The following is an 18,720-nucleotide window of genomic DNA, read 5'->3' on the forward strand; positions in this document are numbered from 1 at the left end:
GGAAACAGATGGAAATACTTCTTCCACAGAGATGTAGAAGTCTGATGATGATAAACTTAATAAACGTCTCAAACAATTCACACAAGGATTCTATGCCCTGTCATTGAATATGGTGCAAATTTGATTTCGGCAGATCTTGGTAATAAGATTTGTCTTGCAAGAAAAGAGATTTTGACTTAATATTAGGAAGACTTTCCTGACAATAAGAGCAACAGTGTAATAATGTATCATAAGATGACAAACTCTTCTGTAGTGTAGACTTTTAAACAAAGCTTAGGTAAGCAACTGTTAGTGATGTTTTAACTGTGGATTTCCTGCTACAGCAAAGGTTGGCATCAGCCCTGAAGGGAGGGGGGGAATCCCTTCCAGCTGTAGAGTCTGTCAGTAATGGAAATGAAGGAAAGTCTAAGAAAAGGGAAAGTGAGAGGATTCTTCTGCACTTTTCATCAGAGCAACCTACAGTTGAGAAAGTAATTAATTTGTGATACAATAGATAATGACAAGCTCCATTGAAAGAATGACATTTCTTCTAAGAACAGGCATAGTTTAAAAATGGGACTCACTGAAAAATTGAGTGAATAAGGGTAAGTACACAAAAAAGTCTCATCTGAAAAAGTCCTTTAAAGTCTGCTCACCAAAAACTTTAGCTGACTTAAGATGAATGATCGCAATCACTCTAATTGCTTAAGAGATCCTGGGGAACATAGCTGGCATGTAAGCTGCCCAGAGACCTTTGGGTAGAGTGGGCGGCATATAAGTTAAATAAATAAATAAATAATTGATGACTTAAATTTTAGAGCTTTGTATTATGGGCTAGAGTTAGATTTCATTCCTTGGGCATTCAATTCCTCTGCTTTTCAGTTGTGTCCTGTACCCAGCCAAGAATAAAAATGTTTGTCTACTTTCAATGACTGACAAGCATTTAGAGCATTTGGTTTTGAAAATGAAATGGCAGGTAACCTTTATTTTGATTTTTGAACATATGAGAATATAACAATATCTATGTAATGGAATTTGATATAATTCTTTTTCTGAAAAACAAGTTCCACACTCGTTTTTAACCTTTTTGTTATAACAAAATCTGATGTTTTGCACATTTTGGTATCCCATTCCTCAGTTATCATTACAGAGTACCTTTTCCCTGTGAAACAACAAGAAATAATGCTAATCCTGGTGTTCATATTAAGTTTTCTGTTAACTTGACCTTTGCATAGCAGATGGACTTGTTGGAATATCTCACTCACAAAACAGCTACCTGTCACACCTGCTTCTCACAGTCCATGACCTTAAAAATGGTGACACCTAAATTACACCACCTAAGGCTGATTATGTCAACAGCCACACCAATTATTTGGAAATAAAAACATGTCAGATGCCGTTTCCCAAGGTTTCTCTGGTTTCCTATGGAATCCCCTTTATCACAGAGAAGCCACTATAGGGCCATAGGACAAGCAGAGCCTTTCATTTCCAAACATTGCAACTGCTGACAAAGCAACAGTGACTTTCAGAAATTAAAGGAACACACACCCTGTCCTACACCCCCACGGCTTTCTACAGAAACAAAAAGGATTCCCTGGGAGCCTGGAGAGGGCAGTGATTAAAAAAATATTCAGAAAAAAATCACCATGACTGATGGCATCACCCTTACGCAGTATAGCTGAGCAAATAGGATTTCAGCTTCTTCCTCCCTGAGTAAGAGGAATGAAGAAGATGTAGGTACAATATTCTACTTTGTTCCTTATTTATAGTCTGGATCTTTGAATCCTTGCATACAGCCCTAGCTTTGTAGCCGATCTTGAGAGAGCTTTTCGTGTTCATTTAACATGCAAAGCTAAAATAGGTGCCTAACTGCTTCTGCAGGTTTGTGTAGCAGAAGAAGAAAAAAGGACTGAATATTGCATAAAGATTGAATAGGTTTATACCTTTATTTATGAATTTTTATTTTCCTCTCAACTGACAAAAATTTCCTGGAGTAACTTACAAAAAGTCACTAAAAATGATGCAATGTCTTCTAAAAAGATAGCAATGCTGGAAGTTCACTTTTCCTTCCCTTCTGCTTCCATGACTTTCAAAGAGAAGATCAATTCTAGCTTGGGAAAGAAGACTGGCTTCTTCTTCCTCACTTGCTCATCAGGATGAAGAGGAACCCGACTGAAAAGTTTTTGTGGCAGGTAAATGCTATCCCTCATTTTCTCTAGGAAAGCAGTGAAAGAATTTTTAAAGTTATCTCTGAAGATCTTCAATCATGGCCAAACGGCCCATGAAGAGAAATGTGTATTTCCTGATAATATCACTTTTGTTCCCCTCTAGGCATGCAGATCTTACAAAGTCCCATACCTAATCAATAAGATTTGCAAATGAAGGCCATGTTTACTTCCCCAAGGAGCAATCAGAAATCAAAAGCAACCTGATTTTCAAATGCTATATGAGACATGCTTAGGCTAGAACATTAAGACATCTTGTATCTCTTCAGGAAACTTCATTTCTAATCATATGCTGCTAACTGTATTGTCCACTTCGGGTTCAGTCACACAGCCTTATTAGGATTCTCAGAAGGGCTGCAGCACCAGAATTGCACAGAAACCTACCTAATGTACTCACGTAGACTTCAAAATAGTGACTTGGAAGTATTTATGGTGGTATCTCATTAAGTCTTATCCATTTCAGTCTGTGCCTTTTCCTCCATTTCCACCTTAAATCTTTGGCTGTGGAGACTTCATAACTTCAACATTGTAAGTGTTTTTCCTACCCCGCCACCTGATTTCTTGCCTAACTGAAGAAAAATCTGAAAATGTTGAGTTTGCTCCAAATTTTGTGCATATTTAAATATTTAATTTTGAAAGGCATGATAACCAAGAACAACATTCCCCACCTCAGTTCTTCTTAATTCAGGCTGTAGCCATTTCTCCCACGGATGAAGATAATGAGGGACTTCCTTTGCTCTTTGCTCCTGCATTTTCGTGGATGGTGGCTTTAAGATCATCTTGGAGCAGAACCTGACTTTTGATCTTTTCACCCCAGTCATCGACTATGTACTGGTGATAAGGATCTTTGGAGTGCTCTCGTCTCTTGGATTTCACGGTGCTCACTAAGATTGCCACAATGATGAAAGAGAAGATGCCAATCATTACCATGAGATACAAGATAACATAATTCAGATTTTCAGCATCAAGACTATCTTGCAACTTTTCGTCTTCTATTGTTGTGTTAGTGCGCCAGCTGTTCATATAGTTGATGAATGTGTTCTTGAAAGCCTCTTCCAGAGCCTGGGTGAAATTCTGTAAAGTGACACTGGCCATATTTTCTGTGAACTGTTATTAAAAAGAGAGATATCTATCAGCTATAGATTGTGGAATAATGAACAGACAAGTGTCTTAAGAGAGGGCATGTGAAATTTGTCTACAACAGTGGTTCCCGACCTTGGGTAACCCAGGTGTTCTTGGGCAGCAACTTTCAGAAACACCGGCCAGAACAGCTGGTGGTGAAGGTTTCTGGGCACTGCAGTCCAAGAACTCCTGGGTTATCTGAGGTTGGGAACCACAGGTCTACAATATAGGAGAGCAGAGAAATGATAACTTCTTTAACGGTAGCTATGCTGACATGGACAGAATTTTATCCTCACAAAAGCTGGTCTCATTATAAACTCTTAAAAGCAAAACATACTATGAGAGTCAGAGGTAGAAGTATTTGCATAATCTTCTTGCAAACCTAACAGATTAATATAAAATAAGAAGTAGGATAAATGATTCATGACAAATTCCATTTGATCAATAAGTCACAACACTGAAGATCAAACAAAAAAACTAAAAGCTATAGAAGCAGGGAAGGAGGCATGAGACTAACACAGGTAACGATATAGACCTGATCAACAATATTCTTTTGTAGCATTGCAATTAAAAGATTGCACCTTTCATTGGTGCAGTGTAATAATTAAGGATATGTACATCCTGTACAGTAGTGTTTTACTTCAACTTTCAACTCAGTGTCTGAACAACCTGAAATGAAAATCATGGTCTATTAGCCTTAGCCCTGATGTGGAATGTGGTGATAGTAATATTGGCCATTGTTGTGTAGCACTGTCCACATTAATCAAATACCCATTCTCTTCACTCAGGGAAAGTTTTATTTCCAGCCCAGGTATCTTCCAGGTTTCTCACTTATCCCACCTGGCACAGATCTCCTACATGCATGCACAATGTAGAAAGTAATCCTACCTCTTTATATAAAACTGCCTTAGGAATTTATTTTGGAGCCTGTGCTAATTTATTGGCAAGTAGCACCCATATTATGTGAAGGAATCTGATGTCTGTCATTGCCCTATGAGGAAAGAAAGTCTGTTGAGGAAAGATAGAAATGAATTTCTGCCCTAGACACACGTGTTTTTAATTGTGCTATGCAATTGAAATACTGTTAACAAGAAAAGTGATAAAGAGTCTTGTGGTACATTAAAGATGAACAAGTTTTGTTTGGCATAAGCTTTTGTGGACAGTAGCCCACTTCATCAGAGGCAAATGAGATTCAGCCCATGGAAGCTTATGTCAAACAAAGCATGCTGGTCTTTATGGGTGTCACAAGACTCTCTTGTTTTTGCTGCAGCAGGCTAATAGGGCCATAGAATATCTAACAATTCTTGCAGTGGATTAGTTATTCTACCCAGGTGGCTTTATAAATAAACAAATGAATACTGTAATGCAAAAACATTTTGTAATATGTACAGTGTCACTTAAAATGTCACTTATACTATTTTTGATTAAACTATTTCCAATAATGATAGAATTAAGCCTGTTACTTATCTCCCAGTCTACTTCACTTTACCTTACAAATTCTTTTCCAGCTATTGGATCTTACTGGGGCTTCAGTGCCATTTTGCTTGGCTTCAAATTACAAATAACATCTTGATTTACATGGACAGAATTGATTCACATTTAGTCCCAGAAGAGCCAATGAAATTAGTTGGACTTCAGGAGGACATTGTTAATGAAGTCCCATTGATTTTGGTGACTCTGCTCTAAATTTGTCTTAACGCTACATTAAACCTATTGCTCAATTCTCTGATTATCTTATGCATTCCATTTTCACATCTCACCTACTGCTTTTCCTGTTTTTTAGTTTTAAATAAAGTTAGCAACAATTTATGGAAGATAGGTATTGTCTAACTTACCAAAGATCTACCCACCTCTGCGTTCTGGTATAAAGAAATTCACAGCAACAAAGAAGGTACATGAACAGTGGACCAGAACAAGGAAACCATCTGCTAGAAGAAAATTCTACCTTGTGCTGCCTGGTAGGGATTTTTCTTTGAAGTAAATGTATTCTTACACTTTATCTTGCTGAGTAGTTAAATATTGGTTGACACCCAACAGGTAACCTTGATACTTGGCAGGGAACATGAAATACTTTTTGGACCTGTAAATCCTTGTGATATAAAACTTAAAAGGTACAGTAATGTTTATTTGTTTATTTTTCACACTCACTATGTTCTATACTGAATTATCTTCATAAGACAATTATCATGGTATGATTTTAGCATTTAAAGTGTGACCTACTTTTGCTTTCATAGGAATGAAACAAAGTTAAAATATTAAATTCAAATGCAAGGTTAAATAGGATATAGTGTTAGCCGCCAGAAACCTAGAACCATTTAGATTTCATTTTTCCTGAGGTGGGGAGTACAGAGTTCCTACTCCAGTCCTCTGAAGATGCCGGCCACAGAGACTGGCGAAACATCAGGAAGAACAACCTTCAGAACATGACCAAAGAGCCCGAAAAACCCACAACAAGCATTAGATCCCGGCCGTGAAAGCCTTCGCAAATACAGTACAGAAAATACATTAAATGTAAGTTGTTGGGGTTGTTTTTTTGTTTGTTTGTTTTTTTGGAAATTATTCCCTTTCAGTTGATTTAGAAAAAGTTCCTAGCCTGTGGGTTCTGAGGGAAAGACTGAAAGTGTTTCAGAGTATACATTTATATATTTTTTCTTGGATGTAAGTCCCAACTGTATAAAATATGGCCTGTTCTTGCTTCAAGGTGACTCTGTATTGGCTACAGACCAAGTAATGCCTTCTGAAATCTCGGACACCAGGATGGCTAAGAAAGACTTTTGCAAGAAGTCTAGAAAGAGACCATATCGTTGTTAGCAACAGCAGAATAGTTGTTACAAAGCAATACAAATTGTGAAATGTGTGTAATTCACCTAGAATGTGCAATACAATTCTTGTTTTAGAATACGGATTGCTTGGTTTCAGATCTTATCCTTAACTCTGGTTTATTTCCTGCTTCTAATACATAACGGCAAAACTGGTACATCAGTTTGATTCTGTGAACTGAATGGATCCTGGCTGAGTTTTGGCTGGTAATGAAGCAGGTGCATCGTTATTTAGTCTCATATCCAGGTCACAATCTTTCACGTGTTTACTCCAGCGAGGCAATTTTTATGGGTGGCATAATAGATGTGATTTGGTGGTTCAGCTGACCATGTGGTTAATGAGTCACACAACTGTTTCCTACTGAACTATACTCAACCCGTGTCTGCATTGTGTGAGTGCAGAGTCTTTAACCTTATTCATGTTGCAGAATGAGGTACCTGACAATCTAATCACTCCTGGCAGTAGAAGGGAAAGTGTTGTAAGAGAAAGAAATACACATTTCCCTTAACAGACAAGCAAACTGATACAAAGGAAGGTGAGTTCAAGTAGTGTGGTCCCCAAGGTGTTCAGGATTTAAATTGGGGTTAGTGGTAACCCAGTGTGTTGTAGTGGATAAAATGACAGACTAGGATTCAGGAGATCTGAGTTTGAATCCCCACTCAGCCATGAAAACTCACTGAAGGGTTGGCATCAGTAAAATCGCTTCTTATTTATCTCACTTACCTTGAAAACCCTGTTCAGGTCACTGTAAATCAGATGTGACTTCATGGCATGTATTAGACAACAGGGTAGCCCAAAACATCTAGAGGAGCAAAGGCCTCCAAGTTTTTTTTTTAAAAGGTGAACACTTTAAATTGGTTTGGAAACACATTGGTGATTAATGTAACTAGCGTAGTATCTGTGTCATGTGAAATGATTGTCCAGCCCCTGCTGTTATCCGGGCAACCATATTCTGCATGAGCTGGAGTTTCTGAACCACCTTCAAAAGCAACCCCACACAGAGCACATGAGTGTCATCAAAGCATGAATAAAAGAGACAAGATCAGTCTTCTCTAGGTAGGAACCCAACTGGTATAGAAGTGTGAACTTGCAAATAATAACCCTGAGCATCCTTGCTAGATAAGCTTCTGCAGTTGCTACCAAGTCCAGAAGAACTGTGAAATGGTGCATGCCTTGTGGACCATAGCTGTGCACCAGCCTGTTTAATATCCAAAGAAAACTACTGACTTAATACTATTGACAAAGCAAATGATGTACCTTTAGGTACTGGCTAGGCAAGCAACATCCATGGATCAGAAGCTCTCTTTCCATGATGGCTGGTCCCTCATACAAATAATTGAGGGAGAAATCCCACAGTCTCCAAAAAGCAAGCTACCAAAAGCTCTCTGGTGCTAATTACAGCTTTTATACCATTTTGCTACTGTAGCTGTCATCTGCTGGCTATTATCCAAACGTTGCTTCAGTGTAGAGATTCATTTCGATGTCTGGGGGAAGATGGTTTTCCTGTACAAACAGATGATCTATTCAAATAAGTTATCAGGAGCACATCCAATAATTCTCACTTTCCCAGGCCTGTAAAAAAGGCTGTGTGAAGGCCACTTGCTAAATTAATAAGATGGGTGTTCCTTGGTTTGAAGATTGTTACAAGAAAGGAACTTTTCCTTACTTCCTTTTCTGAGTCCCTTTTTAAAGCATGGGCAAAATGCACAGGTTGTTAGCCAAAGACAAAATTAAAGAGAAACAACACAGTCTTCCTATAGGTAAAAGTAGAGATTAAATTTAAGTGATGTACCAAATTTTAAAAAGGTGAATTAAAGTCAACCTGTGCATTATTAACCGGCACAAGGTCTCAAAAAGGATGACCTGCATTCTCCCTCCATGCTCTCTCTTACCTTTGATCACTGAATTTAGGTAAGTTACCTGTTTGAACTACAACTCCCAGAACAGTCTGACTAGCATGCCAATGGGCCTGCTGCCAAAAAATTCTAAGTGTTTTAGCCCATAGCATTGTGGACCTCTTGGCTGGAGGATTCTGGGAACTACATTTAAAAAAAATTAACTTTTACAAGCTCTGGTGCTCGACCTGCCCCACATCGGGGGAGTGCTTCTTCGCTTCCAGAGATTAACAACAAGCTTGTGAAACTTCATACCATGTTAAAAGATGTTAATTTGCATTTCAAATAAACAGCAAGACCTCCTGTTGAAAATGCTATATACATCTATATGGTATATATATGATTCATCCTTTTTATTAGTTCCCAGCTCAGGCAAAAGACTTATTAGGGACAAGTTACACATTTCACAGAAATGCATGTAAAAACCCTCTGCTAAGTTTTCCTTTGTTTTTTAAATTGAAAAGTGCCTTATGAGGCTGTGGTTTTACACAGGGAGTGACTTGCTTCACCTTCCTGCCAGCTGTTTTCACCTCCACATTGTAACCAACAGTTTTTTCCCTATGGGAATTGGTGGTCATGTGTGGAATGTTTTGTGGGTGTTTCTGCATGTGAAATTCAGCAGAAAAATAAGCATCATGGAGAGAATTAAGCCTCAAGAACAACAACAAAATTAAATGTACCATGCATTTTAAAGAAGTTTTTCATAGGATTTTTTTTTCTTGATCAAAACTTGATTGCGTGGGACAGTCTTTATACTACCACAGCTCACGTAAGCCACAAATTATAAACATTCTCACCAGTGTCTCTACCTAGAATCACAACATCTAAATATTACCTTTCATTAATTTAAAATTAAAATGATTTATTACAAATAATTGCATACATTGTGTGGCTGGTCCTTGAGCAACAGTCTTATATATTGAAAAACTAAGTCAGGGCACTTTCTTCTTCTCAGAATAATTACATTGTAAAGGGCCTATAAAGCCATCAACTCCAATCCCCTGCTTAATACAGGAATCCAAATCAAAGCACATCTGACAGATGGTTGTCTAATTTTATCTTGAATGCCTCCAGCGTTCAATTATCCTGCTGAGGTAATTGGTTCCGTCATTGTACTTCTCTAACATTTAGGAGATTTTTCCTGATATTCAACTGAAATCTGGCTTCCTGTAAATTAAGCCCATTATCTTGTGTCCTTCAGTTTGGGATGATTGAGAACAGATCTTGCTCCTCTTCTGTATTACAATATTCCAAGTATTTGAAAAGTGCTATCATGTCTCCCTGTGAAGGAGTACTGTCTGAGAGTGTGCCGTCACCTCGCGAAGAGAGCATTGCCGTAAAGGAGGGCGAAGTACTAAACAGTAAAATGTATTTCCTTTTAAAACATCATCTTGCAGAGGGACAGCGTGTGGTGAAGGAGAGTTCAAATGAATAGTCTTAGATGCAAGTATAACTTTTGTAACAAAATTTTTCTCAGAGCACAGGTTCAAAAATAATTGAGAACCCAAATCACTAAATAAAAGAGCCACCTGCTGGTGGCATATTACCAATTATTATACTGTACAGCAAACAAAGCCTATCTGATCAGCACTAATGAGCCACAACAAATAACCTTGTTTCTTCGGAGGAATGTAATACACTCTCTTTCTCAAAATCTATTTTTCTGTTCAGAGCTTCAGCTAACCCTTCCCTTCAAATCTGAGCATTCCACCCCTTCTCGCTTCCTGCTCTTCTCATTTTCCAGATGTCACCCTACCTTCCATCTACGTTCCTTGATCACTGATGCCAGAAGCAGCCATTATAGGTAGCCCATAATTGGAGCTGATAATGTTGCAGAGAGCTGGCTGAGGCAGTCTTTTTTTATTTTGTGAAATCATACTCCTGAAGAATCCCATATTTAAATCTTGAAGGTCACTAAACAAAACTACCAATGGGTTTCTGGCCTCAGCATCCTCAGTCCTCATTGGACTGTTTTCAGGGAGGGGGTGTTTTCAGGTTCTGCAGAGCAGGGGTCCCCAACTCCTGGTCTGCAACCCGGCAGCAGTCCACGGCCTAGGCAGGACCGGGGCACAGACACAGATCTCATGCCCCCCCCATGAGTGCCCGCCATGTGCCGAGTGCATGCGCATGAGCGCACTCCGCCCCCTGTGAGCACACCACGCACATGCATGCAAGCACACCACATCCCCCTGAGGGTGTGCCACACACCCGTGAGTGTGCCATGCCCCCCCCAACCGGTCCGTGGTTGAGAAAAGGTTGGAAACCACTGCTACAGAGCATATGGATACCTCTGGTGGCCTGGTTTGGATCTGTAGCCCTGTCAGCACTCACATTCTGTGTTGGCTGTTAGAAGGATTGATACCTTAAAAGTTTGCATGGCATCAGCTTTACATGAGGCTGTAACAACTGCCCTTTGAGTTCAAATGTGGGTGTGAAGTCATACCCAAGGGTTATGGCCACATTTTCAAAATGGCCTGTATTTTATTTTATTTTCATATTTGTAGGGACACCAATTTTATTTCTAAGTTTGTAAAGAGCAAATTAATACATGTACATTTTGTAGAAAGCAAAAACCTGAACCTCAAACTTTCGGTCTTTTCACCATACAAAAGCAAAGGCCACTTAAGAAGGATTTTTTTAAGAAATAAAGATCCCGTCATTGGACACATACTTCTCTGTTCGGAGTAGTCCAAACAAGTATCTTTTCACATGGGATTTTTCCACAACCGGGATTTTATCTAGCAAGCTAGGATAGCATGTCCTGCCTGTACTAACATTTCAAGAGATGATACCAAGTTTTATGGAGGAGAACAACTGCTCTGATTTGAAGGACACTGAAGCATTCCATTGTGGTTTTAAAGCTGCCATCCCAGTCTTAAAAATATTTACAAGGAAGCCAACTTCTCACTGAGTTGGTAAACCAAGGTCAAGGTTATAAATGTCCAGCAGCAGGTGAAAGTTTGCATGACTGAATGTCTTTCACATCAGGAAAAAATATTTTTATACTCACCCTCCCAATGTAGAACATTAACAATCTGGTAGAAAGGTAGGTTTCAATCTTTCTGTCAAGGTCAAAGTAGATGTTAAGGGGAATATGTATTCCCTACCATTACCATTGAAGGGAAGTGGTGGTGCTGCGGGTTAAACCGCAGAAGTCTCTGTGCTGCAAGGTCATTTTGGCACCCCTGTGAGACTCTCAGAGCTCTCAGTGAAATACAGTGGTGCCTCGCATTACGACGTTAATTCGTTCCAGCAAAATTGCTGTAGAACAAAAACATCGTAATGCAAAAATAAAAAGCCCATTGAAACACATTGAAACCCCTTCAATGCGTTCCAATGGGCTGGAAACTCACCGTCCAGCAAAGATCCTCCATAGGGCAGCCATTTTCGGTGCCTGTGCAGCGAGGAATCTGTCCCAGAAAACAGCAGGGAGCCATTTTATTTACCCAGTGGCCATTTTGAAACCGCCGATCAGCTGTTCTAAAATCGTCGTTTTGAGAAGAATCGGTTCCCGAAGCAGGGAACCAATCATCGCAAAGCGAAAAACCCCTATTCAGACTATCGTTTTGCGATCTTAAAAGCGATCACAAAAACATCATCGTAATGCGGTTTTGTCGCAATGCGGGGCAATTGTAAAGCGGGGCACGACTGTAAAGTGTAGACGTTCGGACAAGAAATTGATTTCCCTGCTTCTAGGAGTGATAGTTGTTCCTTTAGGTCAGAGTGGGAGTCCCCCAACCCCCTACAAACTAAAAAAATGAAGTCAGCTTTTGTTGTTTTTGATTGTTTGTTTTTGTCACAGTAAAATGTCTTTAAATGCATGACCAAATGAAAAGCTTTGGAAACAAATGGAATACATAATGCATCCTAACACTAGCTTCATTATATTCTTATTCTTCTGAAGCATCCCTGACTTCTCTTGCTGCCATCTTGCAACAATCAAGGAGGCAGGCCAATTCAAGATGATTGCCATTTTCCAAACAACCACATGGTGTCCCCATAGTGCTATTCTGCACTTTCAACATAAATGAAATGGTTTCTAGCCAGTCTCTGGGGTTGCCATATTCCAGTTCTTCAAATACAGGCAGCCTAATTTCCATTTTATGCAAATTATTATTAGACAACTTTATTTGCATAATATGGGGATTTAATCTTGTAATATGTGTGGAAGCTCACATATTAAGTTATTAATTAATATTATTTTCCATTTTGTGAAAATTAAACATATTAATGGTTGCATTGTTTTTCTGCCAATAGTTTCAGCCTTGTCATCTTAGATATAGTAACCATTGGTTTCAGACAATCAAGATACAGTCATGCCCTGCTTTACGATTACCCTGCATTACGATGAATCCGCTTCACAATGACGTTTTTGCGATCACTTTTGCGATCGCAAAACCATGGTCTAAATAGGATTTTTTTGCTTTGCGATGATCGGTTCCCTGCTTCAGGAACCGATTCTTCGCAAAACGATTTTTTTAACAGCTGATCGGCAGTTTCAAAATGGCCACCGGGTAATTAAAATTGGCTCCCGCTGTGTTTAGGGACGGATTTCTCTCTATACAGGCAGCAAAAATGGCTGTCGTATGGAGGATCTTCGCTGGGCGGTGAGTTTTTAGCCCATTGGAGCGCATTGAACAGTTTTCAATGCGTTTCAATGGGCTTTTTATTTTCACTTTACTACGTTTTCGCTTAACAGCGATTTTCCTGGAACTGATTATTGCCGTTAAGCAAGGCCCCACTGTAGTGTAATAGTTAGTGCTGGCCTCAGAAGAAGGAGACACAAGTTCAGTTCCAAGCTTAGTCACTAAATTTGCTTGGTGTTCTTTGTTCTGCCTCTCAGCTGAAACTTCACTACAGGGTTGTCTTAGCAGAATAACGTAAATCATAGCAGTCTGCTCTTTTGTATTTTTGGACTACAACTTCCAGAAATCTCCAGCATTTCCCCATGCAGATTTCTGGGAAGTAAAGCCCAGAAACACAGATCTACAGGCCAGCTTTCTGTTTATTAATCTGTCACTTCCTTCTGCATCCTGCTTCTACTTTCAAAAAGAGAGGAAGTGACAGGGGTGCTACCTGGGAGTCATATGTTTTCCTGAGAGTCCTATAAGTGGAGGGTGAGGGGAATAATAGTGTTGCTGGCCACTAGACTACAGAGCACAAATTCCCAACCTGGGAGTCACAAAGTGTTTTCTGGGGGATCACCACAGTTCTTTTTAGTTGTGATTATTTTTATATTTACAGAGTCAGTAGGCTTACTTTAGTCTGACTTACTATGTATTCAGCCACATATATTGTAGAGCTCTGAAAGTCCAGCCTGCCAAAGCAGGAGGTGCAGCAGTATGCATGATATTAGAGCTTGGCAAAGTTCAATGTATTCTCAAAGGCTTTCATGGCTGACATCTGATGGTTGTTGCGGGTTTTTCGGGCTCTTTGTTCTGAAGGTTGTTCCTGACGTTTCGCCAGTCTCTGTGGCCAGCATCTTCAGAGGACTGGAGTAGAAACTCTGTCCATGCTGTGTTGCTGTTTGTTGGATCCAACAATTAATAACATCACTGTTTCATTTAATTTTTAAGTTAGTTCAGCCCCCAAAAACAGTTCAGATTTTTCATGTGGCCCCCCTATAGAAATTAATTGCCCACCCCTGCCTAACAGGAAGATCCATCCTGACTAGGGTTGCCAGACGTCCGGCAAAACGAAGACAGGTCCTCGTTTTGAAACTAAAGTCCTCTGTCCGGCAGGCAAAGCTAAAAAGCTTTAAAATGTCTGGCTTTTCTATCTTCACCCCCTTCCCCTGCAGCCAAACCTCAAAATGTAAACCACCTCTCCCTCCTTCCTTGGTTGTAAGGCACTTGTAAATCCTCCACACTTGTAAATCCTCCTTTCTTTTAGAGATCGGAGATAAGCCAGCTTGATTGGTTACAGCTGTACAACAAAGCCTGGGGCAATCAATGACTGCTTCCCCCGGAGGTGACTGAGAGCACGAGGGAAAACTTCAATTAAGGAGAAAAGAAAGGTGCGAGAGAGCGACTGGTGGCTTCACAGAGCTTGTTTAAAAGTAAGACTGTAGAAAATTTAGGGGGGAGGGAGGGTGTATGTGTGAGAGATACTTACTTTTATAAAACCATGAAAAAGATCGTGACTGCAAGGGAGAGAAGACTCAAAGGTGCGAGGGAGGGATGGGTGGAAATGGACATAGTGAACTGAAGAGGAAATGGGCATACTGAATGAGAGGAAATGGACATACTGAACTGAAGCAACTGATTGTTGAACATTAAGTGTGTGTGTGTGTGTGTGTGTGTGTGTGTGTGTGTGTGATGGGGGGAGGGAGAGAGACACACACAGAGACTTCACTCTTCCACTCTTCTGCAATTTTAAATCATTTGTACAAGACAAGAACGAACAGTTTTTGAAAGACTCTTGCATGAACAGTGGAGTTTATTTATCCAAAGTTGCCCAAATGCAAGTTGCTTTTCAGAGTTACTTAAAATTTGTGAATTATTCTTCTGTATTCCTGGACACAATGGCAATGTGGAAAGAGTGTTCACCTTGATTAATGCTCAATGAACAAAGGAAAGGAACAGACTCTTAGTTGACTCTGTAAAAGGAATCATTTTCACAAAGTACAATTTGAAGAATATTGCTTGTGAACAATTTGAAGAATATTACTTTTATGCATATGTGATTGCTAATGAAGATCTTCTGTGAAAAGTTGGCTCCTATGAGAAATATGTGTAATTAATAAAAATTAAAAGGTAATAATTGTACAATTAGCTGTTTAAATAATGTTCTTTGGTATTTTGGAAAAAGCCTCCATTGAATTTATTTTTATTTTTTAACATGACTGTTTCTTGGTCAGTTCACTAAGAGACATTTATTGGCAGCAATTGTAATAAAATTGTATTGATTGCGGGTTTAATCTGGAACGCTTCAAATGAAACATTCAATATGTCCTCCTTTGTCCTCCTTTTTGTCTTTCTATGTCCTCCTTTTGGTACCAATGTATCTGGCAACCCTAATCTGGACCAGCTGAAGGCTCAGCCTGACTGTTAACTGCCTCTCAGTTTGCAAAGATACAGACCAGAATGTGACCTCATTCTGACATCGGAGTATTCTGACCTATGGCTAGGCTGGTTAGGAGAATTGTGGGAGCTGCAGTCAAAGAAAGTAACTTTATCAAGCTCTGCTTGTCATGTGATGAGCTTGCCCAAGGCGACACAGGCCAGATCTTCCTCTCTGAAGGCACAGTGGGAAACCCAACTCTCAAACTCTGGCTCCACAACTAACCTTCATAACAATACCCAAAGAAACCTTTAACGTGACCCAAAAGCCAGCTTCCAGTAGAAAAGCAAAGACACAGATCTCAAACCCTGGGGATCACTCGTTACCTGAAGTGTGACATCCTCAGTCACATGACATATTTTCCCTATCAATAGCTTAATTGACACTCAGGAATGAATAATTTTAGGAGCATCTTTAAAGAAAATGGTTAGGTAACTATTAGTACAAGGGGGCCTTACAGGTTTTCAGAATAAAGTTATTTTTAAAGCTCCTGCCCACTCCTCTAGGATCCTCGCTGAAGGCCTCCTGTATTCCTGTCTGACACTCTATCCACTATGACACCATAGCTGTCAAAGGGTCATATAACCCACTTTCAACCCTCAACTTGACCTAACAGGAAGATCCATCCTGACCAGATGAAGGCTCAGCCTGACTGTTTACTGCCTCTCAGTTTGCAGATATACAGACCAGATTGTGACCTCATTCTGACATTGGAGGATTCTGACCTATGGCTAGGCTGGTTAGGAAAATTGTGGGAGCTGCAGTCATAGAAAGCAACTTTATTAAGCTCTGCTTGGCATGTGATGAGCTTGCCCAAGGTGACACAGGCCAGCTCTTCCTCCCTGAAGGCACAGTGGGAAATCCAACTCCCAGCCTCTTGCTCCACAACCAGCCTTCATAACAATACCCAAAGAAACCTTTAGCGTGACCCGAAAGCCTACTTCCAGTAGAAAAGCAAAGACACAGATTCCAAATCCTGGGGATCACTCGTTACCTGAAGTGTGACATCCTCAGTCACAGGACATATTTTCCCTATCAATAGTTTAATTAAAAATAAGGAATTAATAATTTCAGGAGCATATTTAAAGAAAATGGGTAGTTGACTATTAGTTCAAGGAGGCTTGAAGCCTTTTAGGATAAAGTTATTTTTAAAGCTCCTGCCCACTCCTCTAGGATCCTCGCTGAAGGCCTCCTGTATTCCTGCCTGACACTCTATCCACAATGACACCATAGCTGTCAACAGGTCATATAACCCAGTGGTTCTTAACCTTTGTTACTCAGATGTTTTTGAACTGCAACTCCCAGAAACCCCAGCCAGCAAAGCTGATGGTGAAGGCTTCTGGGAGTTGCAGTCCAAAAACATCTGAGTAACAAAGTTTAAGAACCAGTGATATAACCCACCTTCAACCCTCATCTTGTAGGCATCTCAGCAAGGACCAAGCGTTACCCAGAATCTTTGGTTAGCATAGCGATAAGCTCCTATTTAATTGTGGATAACATCAGTCATTGGCTAATCACAGGGAAAGGCCTATTTCTTACCTGGCTAAAATAGCGATGGTGTGTTTTACCTCATACTTCCAGTTTTATTAGGGTTAGATACTTACATTTTCTTTCCTTTTTAAAGGAAAGCTTAAAATCCAGGCCAACTGACGAGCTGAAGAGGCAGCAGGTCCAAAACAAAACTGTTGGCAAAACTTGCCCAAGCAGGTATTATGGTAACCCTAGTGGGTGATAAAAGGGGCAGCCCTTGTTATGTATGCTTTGCATGAAGTAATTGTGTCTATTAATTCAAATTATGAATTGCTTTATCAGTTACTGTGTTTAATTCATCACCAGAACATATCTTTAAGTGTGGTTTAGGTTTTGTAGATGTTGACCTGAAGAGGTCAGCAAGAAGCTAGAAAGTGTCCAAGAGTGTTTTGAGACAGAAGGTCTTCATGCTACCCATGAAAAATCATTGTATGGCTGTTCTGTCTTCCTGTCATAGCAGTGGTTCCATTTGTTTTTGTCTTTTTGTTTTTGCAAGGGAGAAAGTAGTGGGAAATAGGAGAGCCATAAATGGAATATGACACTCTTAATACTTCCCTAAAATTACGTGAATGAAGCCAGACAACAGCACAATAAGCCTGAAGCCGAGCCTATAAAATTAATTTTTTAAAATGACAACATCAGAATCCTTTAGCCACATCTTGGTCAGAACTTGGAAAACTTTTTTGGAAATATTAACTCCAAGAATAGTTGATCTATATGGCGATTCACTATGGTAGCTGGGAGGTCATGGGACTTGCAATCCAATAAAACATTTCCCTATTTTATACAAAATAAATATTCATGTACAGTATATTCAAATAGCTGTTGATCCAGGGAAACTGCAGCAGCCATAACTTTATAAGTGTGATCTACTTTGGTTGAATTGTCATGGCTAGACAATGGCAAGCCTGTGGCTTTGCCAAAATTATCCATTATACTGTGGGAACAGCAGAACGACATGACACACTCCACAGCTTAACTAAAAGGAATTCTTTGCTATGACAAACTATCTGGGAAATGTAGGGCAAAACCTAAAGTGGTTAAAATACAAAAGCAAACCTCTAATCTCTCTTGGTCTTTGGAGTTTAGCTCTTCTGGTGTCCTTGAGATGAAAGCAGCAAATAGCTGCTTCCTGAAAGGGGTGCATATATTACTGAATCACAGCTCTGCAGGACAGCTTTAATGCTGCTTGAACTCCATCCTGCTGCCATGAAACAATCTGCTGAAGAGCATTACAGCTATTTAAAAATGCAACAAGATAATGATCACTACTCTTTGTCATCCATTTATGTGTATGGCCTTAAGGGAACCTGCAAGCGGCTGGCCATACAGAAGGCTGTCCCACTTTGTAGCCCCCTGCTGGAATGCTTGAGATTGATCTTTTAAAAGTTGATTACACAACGTTCCTGTCAGAGCAGTGGTCCCCAGCCTCCCAGAAATCCTGGCCAGCAGAGGTGGTGGTGAAGGCTTCTGTGAGTTGTAGTCCAAGAACATCTGGAGACCCAAGGTTGGGGACCATTGTGTTAGAGCATCCCAACCCACCCCTAATAGGGACCATTCTGTCCCAGATTGGTGTAGGTTTTGAGCCTTTTCTTTGTTTGAAATTATTAGGATTAGATCAAATAAACACAGTTTTCTTGCTATGTGATCACTTATATTGCTTAAGTGTGTGTTTGGGGTGTGTGTGTTCCTCCTACGTGTCAGTGGTGATGTGCAGAGGTGGGTGTGGTCTGGTCATGAAGATGACACCCTCCATCCTATTTTGAAGTGAAAAAATGATTTTTTTTGTTTAAATTTTATTATTTTTTTTTTTAAAAAACTTTCCCACTATTGCGCTCCATCACGAAAGTGTTATAATGTATAGGGCCAAAGATGCTATCCTGGGTCTGCAGCTTTGCCTTCACACACATTTATTTCCTACCAGTTTTGCAAATCTTACATTTCTCAACATCTGTCAGTGAAGACAGCACAATAGTACAGTATGTAGTGGTGGTTGTTGTTAAGAAGAAATGTATTTCAGAAATGAAGAGAACCAAAGGGTTACTTAGGGTTCCACAGCAATGAAACACTTCAATGCTATCCACTTA

General features: G+C 39.9%; 1 protein-coding gene across 1 annotated transcript; it reads right to left on the reverse strand.

Moving 5' to 3' along the window:
• Window positions 1-791: 791 nt before the first annotated feature.
• KCNE2 (potassium voltage-gated channel subfamily E regulatory subunit 2) lies at window positions 792-5,746 on the reverse strand. The gene has a single exon (XM_078388899.1). The coding sequence runs from the start codon at window positions 3,297-3,299 to the stop codon at window positions 2,889-2,891; it is 411 nt and encodes a 136-aa protein (XP_078245025.1). The 5' UTR covers window positions 3,300-5,746; the 3' UTR covers window positions 792-2,888.
• Window positions 5,747-18,720: the final 12,974 nt, after the last annotated feature.

This window comes from Pogona vitticeps, chromosome 3 (assembly GCF_051106095.1).
Source record: "Pogona vitticeps strain Pit_001003342236 chromosome 3, PviZW2.1, whole genome shotgun sequence".
Lineage (NCBI taxonomy): Eukaryota > Metazoa > Chordata > Lepidosauria > Squamata > Agamidae > Pogona > Pogona vitticeps.

Bases quoted from the DNA above. Each gene is read 5' to 3' on its own strand.
- KCNE2 (XM_078388899.1), bottom strand. From the start codon at position 3,299: ATGGCCAGTGTCACTTTACAGAATTTCACCCAGGCTCTGGAAGAGGCT.